Source organism: Mustela nigripes, chromosome 13 (assembly GCF_022355385.1).
Source record: "Mustela nigripes isolate SB6536 chromosome 13, MUSNIG.SB6536, whole genome shotgun sequence".
Classification (NCBI taxonomy): domain Eukaryota; kingdom Metazoa; phylum Chordata; class Mammalia; order Carnivora; family Mustelidae; genus Mustela; species Mustela nigripes.
In genome coordinates, this window is record NC_081569.1 from 50,809,768 (window position 1) to 50,830,292 (window position 20,525).

At 34.8% G+C, this 20,525-nt stretch overlaps 1 protein-coding gene across 1 annotated transcript; it reads left to right on the top strand.

Annotated features, from left to right (window-relative positions):
• Positions 1-7,050: 7,050 nt before the first annotated feature.
• On the top strand, positions 7,051-7,989 carry LOC131998635 (olfactory receptor 4L1-like). Its single transcript, XM_059371125.1, has one exon. The coding sequence runs from the start codon at positions 7,051-7,053 to the stop codon at positions 7,987-7,989; it is 939 nt and encodes a 312-aa protein (XP_059227108.1).
• The last annotated feature ends 12,536 nt before the right edge of the window (positions 7,990-20,525 follow it).

The following is a 20,525-nucleotide window of genomic DNA, read 5'->3' on the forward strand; positions in this document are numbered from 1 at the left end:
CTAATATAACCAATATAATTAAAACTAATATAACTAATATAAATAATGCTTATATTTCATATTTTACATATATTTCATGTATTAAGTAAGTGAGGACATAAGTCAATACTGTTTTAAATTTGGTTCACTCCAACAAGTGAAAAATCACCATCATCAGAGATACAGACAATGACCAGAGAATTAAGCAACTGGAAGTAAAAGAAGACAACGATGGACAACTGAGTCTCATGACTCATTAGTAGGAAAATGATGATTATAGTAACTAAGAATATTTTCTCCCTGAATTGTGTATTATGGTGAAATTGTGTATTTATGGTATTTATTAAGAAATTTCAAATTCATTTTTTTCTTTTATCTTTCCTCACCAAGATGCTGGTGATTAACTTTACCATTTAGTCTCTAGATTACAGAAAATTCCTGCAGGATTATAACTAAACTAGAGGAAATCCCAACACTATACTAAGAGGGATATAGTAATCTATGAGAATGTTTAGCTTTCCTTTTGGAGAAAAAAGGGAGAATGTCTTAATTTTAATGCAGGACAGATGAGTTTTAAGGCTGAAGTAACTGTCATTGATTGGAAGTTTGAATAAAAGTGGATGATGTGGAAAGAACCATGATGCCCTTCAACGGATGAATGGATAAGGAAGATGTGGTCCATATACACTATGGAGTACTATGCCTCCATCAAAAACGATGAATACCCAACTTTTGTAGCAACATGGATGGGACTGGAAGAGATTATGCTGAGTGAAATAAATCAAGCAGAGAGAGTCAATTATCATATGGTTTCACTTATTTGTGGAGCATAACAAGTAACATGAAGGACATGGCGAGATGGAGAGGAGAAGGCAGTTGAGGGAAATTGGAAGGGGAGATGAACCATGATAGACTATGGACTCTGGCAAACAACCTGAGGTGGGTTGGGAAGTTGGGGGAGCCAGGTTGTGGGTATTGTGGAGGGCACAGATTGCATGGAGCATTGGGTGTGGTGCAAAAATAATGAATACTGTTATGTTGAAAATAAATAAAACATAAACTAAAAAAAGTAAAAAATAAAAGACATAAAATTGGGGTATATGGATGCCTTGATAGACTGAGTGTCCAGCTCTTGATTTCAGCTCAGGTCATGGTGTCAGGGTCATATCAAGCTCTGGGTCAGACACCAGGCTCACCATGGAGTCAGCCTAGATTCTCTCCTTCTCCCTTAGTCCCTCTTCTGACTCACACTCACTCACTCTCTCTCTCTCAATCTCTTTCTAAAATAAATATCTTTAGAAATTTAAAAAAATTGTAATATTAATACTCACCAATTAAGAAATGGTTTAGATTTTTCACTAAATGTAGTAAAGTGTTCTTGAATGTTTTTGACTAATACAAAAAGTGTAAAAGCCACAATCTACTGAGAAAATAATTATCCTTTTGGCCACTTAAAAATGGATTAAATAATCAATATGGTAATAAATAAAATGCATATCTTATCAGCAAACAATATCAAAACTTATAAAGAAAACTATTTCTAATTATTTGCAAGTTTAATTATTTGTGGTAGAATCAGATTTGTCTTACAGCAAGGAGTCTTGCGTTATACAAAGTATGGATGATTTTAACATCTGTGCCTAATAGTCTTTCACCAACTCTGATTCCTATAATAAATGCAATGCCTATGACAAAAACTACATTAACCTTTGAGTTAAGCGGTGAATTTGACTGGAATTAAATAAGAACTTCCATAGAAGTGAGAGCGATATCAACCAATTTGAAAGTTATTTGTGACATCTTTTGTTGGCAAGTTATTGAAATAAACTTTGAATCCTGTGATGTGAAGTATGCCAAGATCATCATTTATGATTAATTTTATAAAATAAATACTTGTGGAACAAGAATTTACTCAAGCATTTTATAGTAAAAGGGACAATGACTATGAATCTTTTTGGGGCCATATAGGTATTCTTGAAAAATCTCATACACTAAAAAAATAATTATTAAATTTTGGTGACCATAAAACAGTTGTATCATTTCAAATTTTAAATTATTTACCATAATTTATTTTAACATTCCCTTTTAAAATTTCTACTTCCTGAATAATGTTGTACATAATATATGCTGTCAGTAGTAAATTTATAACATACAGATATCTATTTTTATGTTAAGGGTGTTATACTCAGAGAAGTCTGAAGATTATTTATCTAAAAATCGTCCAGTGTTGTTATAAAGAAGGTAAGAGGATAGCCTGGAGTAATATGAGGGAAAATAAGCATCCATTAGTTCAAAGATGTCTACAATTCCTATAGCACAACCAACCAACTAACATTCTCACATCCGTTGTAATCAAGCCAATACTCCAAGAGAACCACAGTGTGCTGCAAGGCTAGAAATTAAGAGTAAACATCTCTCCTGGTCATACTAAGGCAGCAGCCACCGTGCTGTAACAACTCCCACTGAAATTTGGATTCCCAGAGCTCCAACACATCTGCCTTCAAGTGATTCACATCTTTATAAAAGAAGCAGAAAATAGTATATACATCCATATACAGAGCATCGCAGAGAGTGCAAAGCAGATTTTTAATTTTGATTAAGCTAGTGAACATATTGTTCTTCATACTTTGCCTTTAGAACTGGTAAGTGGAAACATCATAGAGAGCTAATTCGTTAGAGGTTTAATTTACTGAAAACAGTATTTTAATTAATTTTCTGTTGGCTGGAAGGAAAAGGCTGTGGATTTTGGGACATCAAATCCTCTCTCATGGTTGCCTGGGTGTCACAGTCAGTTAAGCATCTGCCTTCAGCTCAGGTCATGATCCCAGAGTCTGGGATCTAGCCCCACATCAGGCTCCCAGCTCTCCCTCCCTCTCTTCCACCCTCCATTTACATGCATTCTCTCTCTCTCTCTCTCTCAAAGAATAAAATCTCTTAAAAAATCCTCTCTCACTGGGAGATCACATACTGTAACACAATGATGTATAACCAAGAATTTTTATACAAATTTAAAGAATATATGCTCTCAACATGATATTGATGAGTAAAACATGACAGGAGATAGTCAGTGATTAAAAATGATGACTAAAATTACGAAAAGCAAATTGTGAGGATCCTGGTAACTCACACTAGCATTGAAAACAACATAATAGCTAGAAATTCATCTTTTTAAATTTTTTAAAAACACAATAGCAGTATTTTTCATTTCATCATTTCAGGTGCTAACAATACATGTAAATAAGCACATCATAATGAATGCTGGAGAAAAAGCAGGTGAGGGAGAATTAATGACCAGAGCTGAATAGGCAGAATCTCTCTGCCTAAAACTGACCATTACACCATAAATACAAATAATATCTTAGGAATAAAGAGGGAGAAGTCCTTCCAAGATGTTCATATGTAGGGAAAGGAAGGAAATGGAATAATTCAGGAAACTCATATGAGTATTCTAAATAGTCAGAAAATATCAAGAAAAACTTTAACAAAAAGAGAGTAGTTTCCAAATGTATAAGGCTGTCAAAAATGTAATCCAAATAGGGGACATTAAGAAATTTAGAAACAGTTGTATTGGATATGCAGCATGTCATTGGTTGTCTCATAGTACAATAAATTTGAACACAAGTAGCTCAATAGTATGCATACTATTGAAAAATACTAAACTAATATATTAATGATACTTAAACCTTAAGAATAAAAGCAAAAAAATATAGTAGTTTCAGTTTTACTCAACTATAACTCATATACTACGAAATTCACCTGATTTCAATATATATTTCAGTGAGGATTTTTTAAAATTTTTTATTAACATATAATGTAGTATTAGCCCCAGGGGTACAGGTCTGTGAATTGCCAGGTTTACACACTTCACAACATTCACCAGAGTCAGTGATTATTATTATATTCACAAAGTTATGCAATCATCACCACAATCTTATTTTAAATAATTTTATCATCACAGAAAGGAAAGACAGCCCATTTATACTCACTCCATAGCTGACAGTGATACACTTTCTGTCTCTATAGACTTGTTTAGAAGACATTTCATAGAAATAAAATCATACGTGTGGCTTTTTGTATCAGGCTTCTTTTACTTGGCCTAATGTTTTTGAGGTCCTTCAGTATTTTACAGTAAGTATGCATAAATTTTGAAAAACAAAAATCATTGGAGATTGAAATTTTTATTTTTCTCTTCAAGTGCCTATAATGAGGAAATATTTACTTGAATCAGTTAGTCTTACATTAAGTAATATATATTGTATACACATAAGGAAGAGCAGAAATGCTCATATCCAACTACTTAATAAAACAAGTTTTGGCTTGTTCCTTTCCTAATGGGGATTTACATGGAAAATTCTTGATTTGTAATCTTGGATTTACGTGAATGATTCAGATACAGTGCATGCTGTCTTGGTGTTCATTCTGTGCCTGGCCAGAATCCTACACATACACCCTCTCACCTAATACTGCATCTCTTTAGGGTAGTCCTGTGTCTAAGACCTGCGAAATTTACTTTATGGGGATCTAGATTTTTCATTTACTAATGAAGTTGTGGGAAATAAATGATTTCAAAGTTCCTTCCTAGTTAAATATATAATTATACTACCTTCAGTTTCCTCCAAAGTACATCATAAATTGAGTAAAATTATTACAATAAAATATGCAATTGATTATTTGAGAGGAAGAAATTTTTCTTCACTAACAGAATTTTTGTCTAAACTATATGCATTCTTTCCTTTCATTTATATTGCCTTTATTCACTCATCATACAAGAACAGGTATATTAAGTGTAAAACTCAAGAAATAGTTTTAGAGATCTGCTTGGGAAAGGAAAAAGAGAAATAAGAGAAACAAATGTTGGGAAAGCTATCAACATAAATGAATGCCAGTTTTTCCTCTAAAATAAAATGAAAAGGCAAATAAAGCTATAAAATAGGCTTTATTTGTATTAACTGCATTGCACTTAACTGTATTCATTCCATATGCAAGTCTTTCTATTGTATCATGGGGCATGAAATTCCATGTAGCAAAGGTATTCCCAAATTGTAGTTGGCATATTCATTTCATATCCCATTCTCATTTCTCCAAAGAGCATCTAATTATTAAAATTACTTTTGGGGCACCTGGCTCATCAGTCAGTGAGCAACCAACCCTTGATTTCAGTTTAGGTCATGATCTCAGTCAGAATGGTGAGATCAAGCCCTGCATCAGGCTCCACACTCAGCATGCAGTCTGCTTGAAATTCTCTCTCTCCCTCTCCTTTGGCCCCTCCCCCTACTGGCTCCCTCTAAACAAACAAAAAAAATAAATAAAATATTTTTCTAAAAAAAAATTACTTTCACAAAGGTCTCCAAAGCACAATTCTTGCTCACTCACTGGATAATCATGAAACACAGCCCTTTGAAGATCATGCGCTGGGTGACTATCCTCTTCCAGACCCACTGTTATCATTCAACATCCACTCTATCTAGTCCTGGAGGTTGACTACAAGAACATCACTTTCATCTTTATTTTCCCTAATTTATATGCATTATCCAGTTCTTAATAATATCTTAAATAAGAAAGTAGATGAGGGAATAAAGGTTGGAGAATGGTGGTAGGACATTTTGACTAGGACCCAAGTAGAAATAAAAAGGAGAAAGTTACAGGTCATTGGAGAAAAGAGAACAGATACTCTCTATGTACTTTTCTATCTGCATTCAGTACCATTCCTCTTACTTACTGTTCTGAATTCTCTTCTTCCCATGTACTAACTTAATGTTTTTATTTGGTTTAACATGTACATTGGAATGGGCCTAGATTCAGAATCAGATTGACTGGGCTTGAATACCAGCTTTGACCTTTGTTAGCTGTGTAACTGTAAGTCATTAAATACTTCTATGCCTTAGTTTTCTTATATGCAAAATAATAATAATAATAATACTGCCTTCATGGGATTGCTATGAGCATTAATAAATGCATTAATAAATATGAAACACTTAGAACACAGTATAGCACATACTGCTCACTTGTTACTGATCATTTTATATCATTCTAGATCCTATGAACAATAAAAACACCAAGTAAAGGCAATTTTGTATGACGTGTTACAACTGAAGCAAAATCTGTATATTAGGGTTGAATCATTTCACTATTTATTTCTTAACCATCACATACATACATTTACACAAAACACACCCACTTCTCACTGTGAACAATAGCAATATAAGAAATTGAGAAAACAGGCTCATAAAGAACTAAGGATGAATCCATGCTTCCAGAAATTCTCAGTGTACTACACAACAGAAACAAAAGGCAAAATTATTTTTTAAAATATTTTATCTATTTATTTAGAATATGTGAGCTGGGGGACAGGCAGAGAGAGAAAGAGGAAGAGAATCTCAAGCAAATAAGTGTGGAGCTCTGTGCAGGGCTTGATCTCACAATCCTGAGATCATGACCTGAACTGAAACCAAGAATTGGATAATTAACCATCTGAGCCACCCAGGCATCCAAAAAAGCAAAACAATTTTTGATGAATTAAAGGACTTTCTTTCATATACAAATTAGCCCTATGTTGTGTGTGTGTGTGTGTGTGTGTGTGTGTTTATATTTCTTTCTTCATTTTAGAAACATGGAATGACCTTAATAAGTTACCTCACTGATACACAACAATACAATTTCCTTATCTTTCAAATTGCATATTTCTTAGATATTGTTGTATGATAATCTCAAGAGGCAAAATAAATACTAATATAACTACTTATCTAATTTTTCCACATGAGCAAACTAGTAACCATCAAGATCAATTGATAAAAGAGGGTCATTTACCAGAATAAAAAATAGAAAATAAAATTTCTACTCCTTCATATGCTTTTTAATTGCTGTATAGCTATACTGTTTCAAAGTGATGTGACACATAAATTAATTTCAAATTATAGAGAGTGATGCTGATATGATTAATATTATATATTTTCATAAGTTCAACTATTATTCATCAAATAGAAACAGGAAATCATCAGTGCTAATTGTGGCTTTATTTTTATTTATTCTCTTTGTATAAAAGAACTTCTGGAGCCTTTCTGAATCAAAGAAATGGATACTAAAAATGGATCTGTAGTGACTGAGTTTATTTTACTAGGATTTTCTGGAGGATGGGAACTTCAGATTTTCTTCTTTGCAACATTCTCCTTAATCTACAGTGCCACTGTGTTGGGAAATATTCTCATTATGGTCACAGTGACATTTAGTTCCACTCTTCATTCTCCCATGTACTTCCTCCTTGGAAACCTCTCTTTTCTGGATATGTGTCTCTCCACTGTCACCACACCCAAAATGATCACAGACTTACTCAATGAACACAAGACCATCTCCATATGGGGCTGCATGACCCAGATGTTCTTTATGCACTTCTTTGGGGGTGCCGAGATGACTCTTTTGATAGCCATGGCCTTTGACAGATATGTAGCCATATGCAAACCCCTGCACTACAGGACAATCATGAGCCAGAGGCTGCTGAGTGGGTTTGTGATACTTTCGTGGATAATTGGGTTTGTACACACCATGAGCCAGATGGTATTAACAGTAAACTTGCCTTTCTGTGGCCCCAATGTCATAGACAATATATTTTGTGACCTTCCCCTTGTGATTAAGCTTGCTTGTATGGACACATACACCCTGGAATTCTTTGTCATTGCTGACAGTGGGCTGCTCTCATTCATCTGTTTCATCCTCCTCCTTGTCTCCTACACTGTCATCCTGATCACTGTACAACAAAGATCATCCGGAGGGCTCTCCAAGGCTCTGTCCACGCTGTCTGCACACATCATTGTGGTCACTCTGTTCTTTGGACCTTGTATCTTTATCTATGTCTGGCCATTCAACAGTTTTGCTGGCAATAAAGTCCTTGCTGTATTTTACACTGTTATCACGCCCTTACTGAATCCTATTATTTACACTCTGAGAAATCAGAAAATGCAAGGGGCCATGAGAAAATTACAGTTCCAACATGTTATCTCTATACAGAACTTCTAGATTTGAGCACCTTATAATTAACACAACTTTAAAATACTGTGCTAACAGAAGCTGAATAGATTGTATATAATACATGGTTTCACTTTTCTTGTGTTAGAGTGACTAGTCCAGAACATCATAAAATATTTTAATTCACATTTACTACTGCTAAAGCTCATAATGATAATGAGTGACCTACAGGAAAATAAACATTTTAAATCACTGAGCACTTTTCTATAGATATTCAATATATATTTATTAGTGAAGAAATAAATATTAAAATATGGTGAATACTAATAGAAATGATTTAATATATGTGGATTGTTAACAACATTCATAAAGTTATACTATCTTTACATGGGGTAGCAATACCTCATTTCAATCATGAGTGAAATAATGTGAACAGTGGGAAAGATATTCTAATCTCTTGATCCAATGAGACAAAAAATAATAATAAAGTTTGACAGTAGAGTGAATATAAAATAAAAAGAATAATATACCAGAGGGAAGGGACCAATGCAAGGAAAGTTTCAGCAGAACTACAAAAAGCAGCCTTGAAACCAAGTGCTCCAAAAAACATCGTAAGGATGCACAGTTGCCTTTCAAACCTCAATAACTAAAAGCAGAAGTATATTTCTTGGTTTTAGGTACTATATCATGTAATTTATTCTTTCCAAGAGCTTTACATAAAACTACACTTAAAATTGCCTCTGATAAGCTTGTAATCCTTATTTTAATTATCAGTTAAACCTGATTTGATTGTGAGTGTTGAAGAGGTGGCAGTGCATGGTATTGGGAATCCCATACTCATTGATGGTAATCTTAAGTACTCTCTCTTAATTCGAGACACCAACAATTCTTGTCTTCTCTAGGCAACAGTTTTCTAATTGATTTTAAACCATCGTATAAGTTCTTCCCTCCATTGAATGGATTCTCCACAAGCATTCAGAGTGATGAAATTAAAATGCAATTCTCAATGTTTCTTCCATGGCTAAAACTATTTTCTGGCATTAAGAAGAAGGTTCATATCCTTAATGGGCTTTCAAAAGCCAACCTGCTTCTGGAATTCATCTCTAATCTACTTTTTCAAAATGTCAGATTTATACTGACTTTCTTTTCCTTTTTTTTTTTTTAATAGACTGTAGAGTTCATTTTTTTTTTTACTGTTTACTTGCCTTCCATTTACTTTTTTATTATGTTCAGTTAGCCAACATATAGTACATCATTAGTTTTTGATGTAGAGTTCAATGACTTATTAGTTGTGTGTAACACCCAGTGCTCATCACAACATATGCCCTCCTTAATACCCATCACCTGGCTACCCCATCTATCTACCCTCTTCCTTCTGAAACCCTGTTTGCTTCCCAGAGTCAAGAGCCTCTCATGGTTTGTCTCCCTCTCTGCTTTCTTCCCCTTCAGTTTATATTTCACATAGAATAATCTTCCATTGCTTCTTCACCCAGCAAACTTCCTCTTATAGTACAGAACCCATATCCAGTATTATATTTTAGAACACCTTTCCTATATGTTCTTGGCCAATTTAGATTTCTGCAATTTTTTTAATAGATTCTGCAATTTCCATCCTTTGCATAAAAATGGTAATATTATTTGTATATTTATAGGTTAATGTCAACTTTGTCATTTGCAATAAATTTTATGTATCTCCAATATCTAGCATACATATTGGCACCCAGCAGTTCATACATATTTACTGAATGAAGAAAGAAAAGATGAAATAACTATATTCTAACAGAATATTATTTAATTTGACCTAAAACTAAGAAATACATGCACTTCTACTGTGAGACATCTGTTAAAAAATTAGAGTACATAAAGGTATATATTGCTCACATATTTAGTAATTGAATTATATGGATTAGAGCCTTGTTATTAAAGAAAAGGGACATGGAAGAAATTAAAATTTTATGCAAATGGAAGGAAATACATAAGGCAAGTTGAGGATATTTGTTATGAAGATTATATTCAACTCTATCTTTACACAGTAAATATAAAATGTCAGTCTTACATAATAACACACCCTATGTTAAATAAATGATAACCATTTATAAGGTAAAATGTGCATACAGTGGTAGATGGGATTACACTCCAACTCATAAAATATTACATAAGATATTTGTGTCTGTCAGTATAGGACACTCAAAATCCTAAACCATTCTGCTAACCAAGCACCTAAAACTGCTAGAATCATCTAAAATAACCTTTAAAATCAATTACAGATTTTAAGAGGAAGTAAACAAATCACATCTGCAGTGTTGTATGAAGCTTCAGCTCCATTCCAGGAGGATAAGCCAGCACTGAACCATTGCCCACTCTGAGAACACCTACAGAATACTGTTGCCTAGAGATTGTACAAATTTGGGAAGAGTACTGGGGATTGGGCTTTGGGTCCTAACATGGATAGAGAGTGACTGGAGGCCACTCAATGTGCATGTATTTTCTGGGGGCAGGGAGGGAGAGAGAGAATATTAGAAGACTGTCTGGCTAGCAGAAACAGACAGACAGGAAAAAAATGTTAACCAAACTTGATTCTGGATGTAGATGAAAATAAATGGGTCTTTCATGAAGGCTAGGCTTATCATCATATTCTTTGCATATTCACAAACATCAGTGTGAGAATTTTCTTTTAACTTGCTACTTAAGGGTGTAGGCTCAGGCCTTCGGCAAAATTAAACAAATACAGACTGGAAAGAAAAAAGTTTCTTGAAAACAGACCTCACTGAACTCTCACAGAAAGGTTTTACAAAAACTCACAATCAAAAATCACAAGACAAACAAATATATCCCAGCAAGTATGACAGTTTGGAGAAAGTGAAAAGACAATGCTTGAATGGAGAAAAAAATACTTGTAAGTCATGAATCTGTTTAAGAGACATGGGTCCAGAATACATAAAAAACACATTTCTAGAATTGAAAGACAAATAATTTTAAAAATGGGAAAAGGAAATAAGTAAAAAAGTCTTCACAAAGATATACAAACAGACAATAAGCACATGAAAATATGTTCAATATCATTAGTCACTTAGGGGTATACAAATGAAAATCACAGCAAGATACCACTTCATATCCACTAGGATGACTATAATCAAAAAGGACAAGTACACAGAGCAGTTGGAACCCTTGTACATTGTTGGTGGAATGTAAAATGGTGCAACCATTTTGGAGAAAATTCTAGAGGTTCCTCAAAATGTTAAACATATAGTTACCATGTGACCTAGCAATTTCACTCCAAATATGTATACAACAGAGATGAAAACACATGCCCACATGAATAACTGAATGAATATGAATGGTTACAGTAGTTTTATTCACAAAAATTAAAAAATTTTGAAAAAGACAACAAGATTCATCAATTGATGAATGGATAAACCAAAGGCTGGGATATCTATACAATGGAATATTATTTGGCAATAAAAAGGAATCAAGTACCGACAGATACTGTAACATGCATGACTCTCTTGAAAAATTAGGTAATGTACAAGAAAGGAGGCACAAAAGACCACAAATTGCATGAGTCTATTTGCATAAAGTGTCTACAACATGCGAATCTTTAGAGGTACAAAGTAGATTAATGGTTACCTAGATGTGGGGGGAGGAAAACAAGGATGCAGTCTTTCGTGACTAGCTTCTCTCCTTTAGCCTAATGTTTTCAAGACTCAACCACATGGCAGCATGCATCAATACTTAATGCTAGAGCTACATCAGCAACGTGGAAGAATAGGAAATCCCTCCTTAATCCCATAAGCACATCAATTCATCCGCACTTCATGCAAAAATTCCTTTTGAGAACAATCAAAAAATAATTGAAAGTCTCCTGCAACCCACAAGAATGCAAAACCAGGCTCACTGAAGCATTTAAGATTAGGGACACCCTTTCACCAGAGACCCTGCCCCTGTCACAGCATCATATGAATAGGAAGAGACTCCCTAAATTCCAGCTTCACCAAGGGGAGGAAAGGAATTTGTTCACTTGTCCAGTATCCCAGCTTTTCAGAAGGGGCTTCCTGATGACTAGATTCTATCTTGTCAGTTTTGGAGCTCTGACATGTTTGGCACCTTCTAGCTGTCTGAGGGAGAACAGAGGCAGTAGCTTGGGCTAGTAGATACCACTGAGCTTCCTCACGAGTGGGTACATTAAAAAATCCTAGCTCTCACCTTCTCTCTGAGGAGTATAAGAGTTAATCCATGCATCTAACACCATAGCTTTTCTCCAGCTTCCCGAAGAACTAGTTTCTTTTTCACCAATACTGAAGCTCTGATGATTCTCACATAGTCTAAGCAGTTAGGAGAGAATGTAGATACAGCTTATCTAAGAGATTCTAGAATTTCCCCTATTCCTTACCCCAACCAAGTTCAGCACAGAGTGAGAAAACAAAAACCACTGCCAAGAAGCTGCCTGCTTATTCCTGGGGAAGGAAAAATTTGTAGGAATTTGCAGAGCCAATGCATTCCGGGGCATTTATCTAGATGTATGTATTCCAGATTTTAGGGTCCTAGATTTTTCCTTCCAGTGCCTTGACCTTACTTACCATAACACACATGCTTTGCCTAACTGTTTATATTTTGTTGGAGTTGTTAACTCTGTGAGAGTTAACACACTAACAACACACTGTCTAGTACTTCTAGTACAAGAGATAAGGATGTCTTTGTAAACTATAAAAGAGTTCCTTAAGTCCCTATCTTTAAATTATAACCACTTGTTATGGCCTTCTATTTCTTATTCCAAAGCACCAATACAACTTAGCAATAAGTAAATAACTCCACTATTCACAGAAATGTTTCTCACCTTTAATTCCAAATGACTGGATCATTCACTGGCACTAGCATTGCTTTACCACAAGATGTTTTCTCAGGTCATTGCCACTGAAATCTTTAGGGTTTTTGTCTTTTTTTTTTTTTTTTAAGGCTCTACTCCCAAAGTGGGGCTTGAACTCATGACCCTGAGATCAAGTGATCAAGAGTTGCATGCTACACTGACTAAGCCAGCCAGGCACCCCACTACCGCTGAAGTCTTAAGCTATCAGGCATTTATATTATGGCAGGACTTGTCTGTCCCATCTACCACTTGTAATAGAGTCCTATTCCCATACCAGGTAGTGAATAAAACAACCACAATCCCCATTTATCACCTGTTTTCTCAGATCATTCCCAGTACCAGTTATGTTAGTTTAGGTCATCTGAAGAGACAAGTAGACAATGTTAGAATACATTCACAGTAGAATACTACTCAGTAATAAAATTTTAAAACATTCTTTAAACTAATATATATATATTATATATGATATATATTATATCAATCTCCACTCGCCCGTTGAAGGGCATCTTGGTTCTTTCCACAGTTTGGCAACCATGGAAATTGCTGCTATAAACATTGGGGTACAGATGGCCCTTCTTTTCACTACATCTGTATCTTTGGGGTAAATACCAAGGAGTGCAATGGCAGGGTCATAGGGAAGCTCTATTTTTAATTTCTTGAGGAATCTCCACACTGTTTTCCAAAGTGACTGCACTAACTGCCATTCCCACCAACAGTTTAAGAGGGTTCCCCTTTCTCCACATCCCCTCCAACATATGTTGTTTCCTGTCTTGTTAATTTTGGCCATTCTAAGAGGTGTAAGGTGATATCTCAATGTGGTGGTTTTAATTTGAATCTCCCTGAGGGCTAGTGATAATGAACATTTTTTTCATGTGTCTGATAGCCATTTGTATGTCTTCATTGGAGAAGTGTCTGTTCATATCTTCTGCCCATTTTTTGATATTTGTCTCTTTTGTGTGTGTTGAGTTTGAGGAGTTCTTTATAGATCCTGGATATCAACCTTTTGTCTGTACTGTCATTTGCAAATATCTTCTCCCATTCCGTGGGTTGCCTCTTTGGATAAGGAAGATGTGGTCCATATACACTATGGAGTATTATGCCTCCATCAGAAAGGATGAATACCCAACTTTTGTAGCAACATGGACAGGACTGGAAGAGATTATGCTGAGTGAAATCAGTCAAGCAGAGAGAGTCATTTATCATATGGTTTCACTTATTTGTGGAACATAACAAATAGCATGGAGGACAAGGGGAGATGGAGAGGAGAAGGGAATTGTGGAAAATTGAAAGGGGAGGTGAACCATGAGAGACTATGGACTCTGAAAAACAACCTGACGGTTTTGAATGGGCGGGGGGTGGGAGGTTGGGGGAACCAGGTGGCGGGTATTGGAGAGGGCGTGGATTGCATGGAGCACTGGCTGTGTTGCAAAAATAATTAATACTGTTATGCTGAAAAAATAAAAAAAATAAAAAAATTTTAAAAAATTAGAATACTGTTAGATGAATAAAACTTATTAGTCATCAACTAATACTTATTAGTCATCAACTTTATTTCTAATAAATCTATGACAGTAGACAGTAATTTTCCTCAAAATATTGACGCATTACCTTGTCAAATGAGATTAAAGCTCTATCTAGTCATGTGAAATGACCTATAACTTTGATGACTGTGTGTCTCAGTTGGAACTGATAAGCTGATATATAAAATTAATAGAAAAATGTAGACTAAAAGTCAAATGTTTTAAACTACATTTCTATTTCTAAAATATGGTTGTCTATGCAGGTGTTAGTGCCAGGGAAAAAGAACTTAAGTAATAAAGAATTTGCTAGTAAATAAGATTATTTTGCTGAAAAAATCATATAAACTGGAAGATACTGTTAATTATAGTGTATTGCTAGTTTAATTTTAACACATGAAGTCAAATTAGAAACAAGTATGCCACGAAAATCAAAAGACTAATTAAAAAGCAACAAGAACAATGAACAAATTGCAGGATATCTCTTAAGCCCAGCCAACCAAGAATTCCTTTACCCCAGGCTTACTTTTACCTTGAAGACATTGGCTATAAGAACTTAACAGTTCTCTCCTAGAGACCCCTCATGGGAGAAAAAAAGAAATTTCTAATAAAGAAACAAAGCAAGATATTGATCTATAATAATTAATATTGTTTCCACAATGTGTCAAAACATTTTCTTTTATTACCTGTACTGTTGAAAGGATACTATCCTAGTAACTTTTAAATCGCATTATTCATTGTTTTTGTTGGTTCTTTTTTCCTAACCTGTTTTTAATTCCCTCTATGATATGAGAAATATCTTATAGATAGTAAGATGAACTTACCTTAAATGTATAAACTGAAATTGTTTCCTATGCATGCATTTATGAAACTACTTCACTTACAAAATTACAAAACATTTATCATACAAAAATTTCCCTTGGGCCCCTTTGCAGTAAGTATTCACTATCAAAGCTAATGACTGTTCTCCTCTCCAGGACTACATACCAGTGTTGTCTATTTTTAAATTTTGCTTAAATAAAAATCTCACTATATATATATATATTTTGGTTGTCTTCTGACTAATGTTTTAGAGGTAGATATATATATATATATATATATATACACTAGTATATATATATATATATATATATATATATATATATATAGCATGGAGCACTGGGTGTGGTGCAAAAACAATGAATACTGTTACGATGAAAATAAATTAAAAAAATATTCTTGTCTTATTATTTTTCTAATGTTATTTGACATTCAAATAATTGCCATTGGATGCATCCTCAATGCTTAAGGTAGCCATAAAACCCCAAAGCATATTCCCTATTGCATCACAAATTAGAGAGCATATTTCAGAATTTACTAAGTCCCACCATGAGAACATATATTTAAAGAATGATTCGGGAATGATCAATTAATCTTTTTTCATCAAAAGGAGGAGGATAGCCCCTTGTTTAAGAGTAGCACTGGAACCCTAAGGAGCTGAAATATTTGGTCATGCTTCATATTTAAATAAAACTGAACCATTTTAATCAGGAATGGATGCTGGAGTATAGGGGTAGAGGGAACATTCCTGAACTTCATAAAATCTATCAATGAAAAACCCATGGCAAATATCATCTTCAATGGAAAAAGCCATAGTTTTCCGCTTGAGATCAGGAACACGACAAGGATGCCCATTCTCACCACTCTTGTTCAACATAGTTTTAGAAGTCCTAGCAACAGCAATCAGACAACAAAGAGAAATAAAAGGTATCCAAATTGACAATGAAGAAGTCAAACTCTCTCTCTTCACAGATGACTTGATACTTTATATGGAAAACCCAAAGACTCCACCCCCAAACTACTCTTTCAGCAATTCAGTAATGTGGCAGGATACAAAATCAAAGTACAGAAATCAGTTGCTGTCTTATACACTAACAATGAAAATACAGAAAGGGAAATTAGAGAATCAATTCCATTGACTATAGCACCAAGAACCATAAGATACCTGGGAATAAACTTAACCAAAGAGGTAAAGGATGTGTACTGGAGGAACTACAGAAGACTCATGAAAGAAATTGAAGAAGACCCCAAAAGATGGAAGACCATTCCATTCTCTTGGATGGGAAGAATAAACATTGTTAAAATGTCTATACTGCCTAGAGCAATCTATACTTTTAAAGCCATTCTGATCAAAATTCCACCGGTATTTCTCAAAGAGCTGGAGCAAATAATCCTAAAATTTGTGTGGAACCAGAAGAGACCCCAAATTGCTAAGGAAATGTTGAAAAAAAAAAAAAAAAACAATACTGGGGACATCACGTTACCTGATTTCAAGCTTTACTACAAATCTGTGATCACCAAGACAGCATGGTACTGGCATAAAAACACACATAGAGCAGTGGAACAGAGTAGAGAACCCCAATACGGACCCTCAACTTTATGGTCAAAGAATCTCCAACAAAGCAGAAAAAATATGCAGTGGAAAAAGACAGTCTCTTCAATAAATGGTGCTGGGAAAACTGGACAGCTATATGTAGAAGAATGAAACTCGACCATTCTCTTACACCATACACAAAGATAAACTTGAAATGGATAAAAGACCTCAACATGAGACAGGAATCCATCAGAATCCTAGAAGAGAACATAAGCAGTAATCTCTTCGATATCAACCACAGCAACATTTTTCAAGATATGTCTCCAAAGGCAAAGGAATCAAAAGAGAAAATGAACTTTTAGGACTTCATCAAGATCAAAAGCTTCTGCACAGTGAAGGAAACAGTCAAGAAAACAAAGAGGTAACCCACAGAATGGGAGAAAATAATCACAAATGACAGTACAGACAAAAGGTTGATATCCAGGATATATAAAGAACTTCTCAAACTCAACACACACAAAACAGATAATCATATAAAAAAATGGACAGAAGACATGAACAGACACTTCTTCAGTGAAGACATACAAATGGCTAGCAGACACATGAAAACAAGTTCATCATCACTAACCATCAGGGAGACTCAAATTAAAACCACATTGAGATACCACCTCACACCAGTTAGAATGGCTAACATTAGCAAGACAGGAAATAACATGTGTTGGAGAGGATGTGGAGAAAGGGGAACCCTCTTACACTGTTTGTGAGAATGCAAGTTGGTGCAGCCACTTTGGGAAACAGTGTGGAGATTCCTCAAGACATTACAAATAGAGTTTCCCTGCAATTGCACTACTGGTTATTTACCCCAAAGATACAGATGTGGTGAAAAGAAGGGCCATCTGTACCCCAATGTTTATAGCAGAATGGCCATGGTCGCCAAACTGTGGAAAGAACCAAGATGCCCTTCAAAGGATGAATGCATAAGGAAGGTGTGGTCCATATACACTATGGAGTATTATGCCTCCATCTGAAAGAATGAATACCCAACTTTTGTCGCAACATGGTTGGGACTGGAAGGGATTATGCTGAGTGAAATAAGGCAAGCAGAGAGAGTCATTTATCATATGGTTTCACTTATTTGTGGAGCATAACAAATATCATGGAGGACAAGGGGTGTTAGAGAGGAGAAGGGAGTTGAGAGAAATTGGAAGGGGAGTTGAACCATCAGAGACTATGGACTCTGAAAAACAATCTGAGAGTTTTAAAGGGGTGGGGGGTGGGAGGTTGGGGGAGCCAGGTGGTGGGTACTATGGAGGGCATGTATTGCATGGAGCAATGGGAATGGTGCATAAAGAATGAATTCTGTTAAACTGAAAAGAAATAAATAATTTAAAAATGTTGCAAGATTAGCAATAAATCTTGAATCAAAAATCCTTGTTGGCTTATCAATAGTTGAAAAAGAATTTTAGTTTTCAACCTGTAGACTCAGTCTAATCAATATGTATAAATCATTATATTCTTTTTCTAATTAATAAAGGTAAATACATGAGACTTTTAAATTTTTTCACACATTTCTCTAAAGCAGCTGAAAGATCCTGGGTAAACTTTCTCAGACTTTTAAAAGCATGTTAACTCATGTAAGAATGTATACATGTATAAAAAACATGTTGCTTTTTCTAAATTTAATATAATTAGAGTTTCTAACTTAAGAAATGTGACAAAAATATGAATCTGGAAGTGATTAAATAAAAATTGAAAACAAAGAAACAATAAAAAAAGAGAAACTGAGAGGAGAATAAAAAAAAAAAATATGCTATCTGTCTGGGACACTTGCTGCCTTAGAATGCACCAGAACAGAATTAATCTGCAGAAAGAGAAAGAGTACTCTAAATTCAGACAGCTCTTTCTACCTTATCCCTAAAATATACCTCCCACCAGCACTCCTCATGAATAGTATTATTTTAAGGGGACTAAAGTCTTTAATTGCATTATTACAAAAAAGTAAAAATGTCAATTGCTTAGGGAGATTCCACATTTGAATTTACCTTTGCATATCATTCAAATGACTAAATTTTCCCCCATGGTAAATCAGAGATAAGGGGAGAAGAAAATCAGGAGTCACAAGTCACAAATGGCAGGTCAAGTCCGGAGACAGATTTCATGGACTTCACAAGCGTGCAAACGTCTTCATTTCCACACTCAACTGGCATGAGTTTCTTCTCCTGCATATGGTCCCAGCTTACATTAACATAAGGCCCTGAGTTAAAGATCTTAAAACAGGAAAAATTTGTTTCCCAAAACCTAGCTGAATTAGGTTAGAAAACTACAGACTTCCCTGAAACAACACAAATATTTACCCTGAAGTGACTCAGATTGAAACAGTCACCATCTCTGGGATAACCCCAGCACAGTGACAAAAAAATAAGTAAATAAAAAAAAATAAATCTCCTGACACTAGATCCACTTAGCATTTTTTACTAGAATTTGTCTAATTACTAAGGGCTTTCTTAGGTTAGTTTGCATAGATGCATTTTGGCTATTATCTCATTTGATCTTCATATTCAGTTTGTGCAGTAGAGAGAGCAGATATATTATTATTTATAAATTTAAAAAATTCACATTTTAAAAGACTAAATGACTTGCCTAAGATTATATGGTTACCAAATTGCAGAACTAGTGACTTCAGTAAGATGGAATAATTCCCAAAGAAGGATCCCTCTTGTAACATTCATGATACTATCCAAAATTGTAAAATATTAAAGGACAGTAGAGGTTCCCATCATCCAATTTAGCTATCCCACTGAATTGATAACTAGTTGTCTGGTTGAAATTTGTGTAAGTGAATAAAGTTGTGTATAATATCAACTGTAGTATCAATTAATTTTTTTTTTATATTCTTCAGATTTAACCCACATTTGTCAAAACTCATAGTAAGGGGCAAGAATGTACTTTAATGATTAAAACAGGAGAATCAATATCATATCAGAAACCACACTTATTTACAAAATTTCATTAAATAGATTCATGTCATCAGGGTTGGTTTTAAGATTTACTTTACAGTACAAAGATAAGTCACTTTATTTTTATCATATGAGTTAAACAAAATATTTGAGAATGTGAATTAACTAATGAATGGGTGAGACTAAGTAAATTTCAAAAAGGTAATGTTCAGGACAAATTCTTACCAGTGAAGAGCAAGCCATGCTTTCCAATCTGTAGAAGAATCCATTGGCACTGGGTGTTATACAGAACTGATGAATTACTGAACTCTATAGCTGAAATTAATGATGCACTATGAATTGGCTAATTGAATTTTAAAGAAATCCATTAGAATGGAACACCTAGGAAGCACATACTGTGCTCCCTCACCTTGGAGAAAAACCATCTATTGTTTCAGAATTAATGGAAAGACAAGCACTGAATACAATGATAGAATAAATGCACAAAACAGAGTGAAAATGAATTCACACTCAAAGAATGTGGACAAATGAGAGAAAGAGAATGACAAGAAAGAGAGCAATCAGGAAGGAAAAGCAAAACGTTGGTGGAGAGAAGCTTCAAGGGAAATAAAGGAATAAAATATAAGGCAAATGTAAAAAGTAACTGAGAAAATGAGTGCATAAAACAGAACTAGCAGGAAGAGAATAGGCAAATGGGAAAAATAAAAACGAAGCAAGAGGAAATGAAGCTAGGAAGGTGATCAGTCTCTAAACACCTGGTTCCAGGAGCTGATCTGATGGCAGCTGGAATCCAGGCATCCTCAGCATGGGCTGTGGATACTGTGTCTGCACTCTGAGAAAGACGGGAGGATATGAGCCCCCTCTCCATCTGCACATCTTCAATACCCACGTGTTTT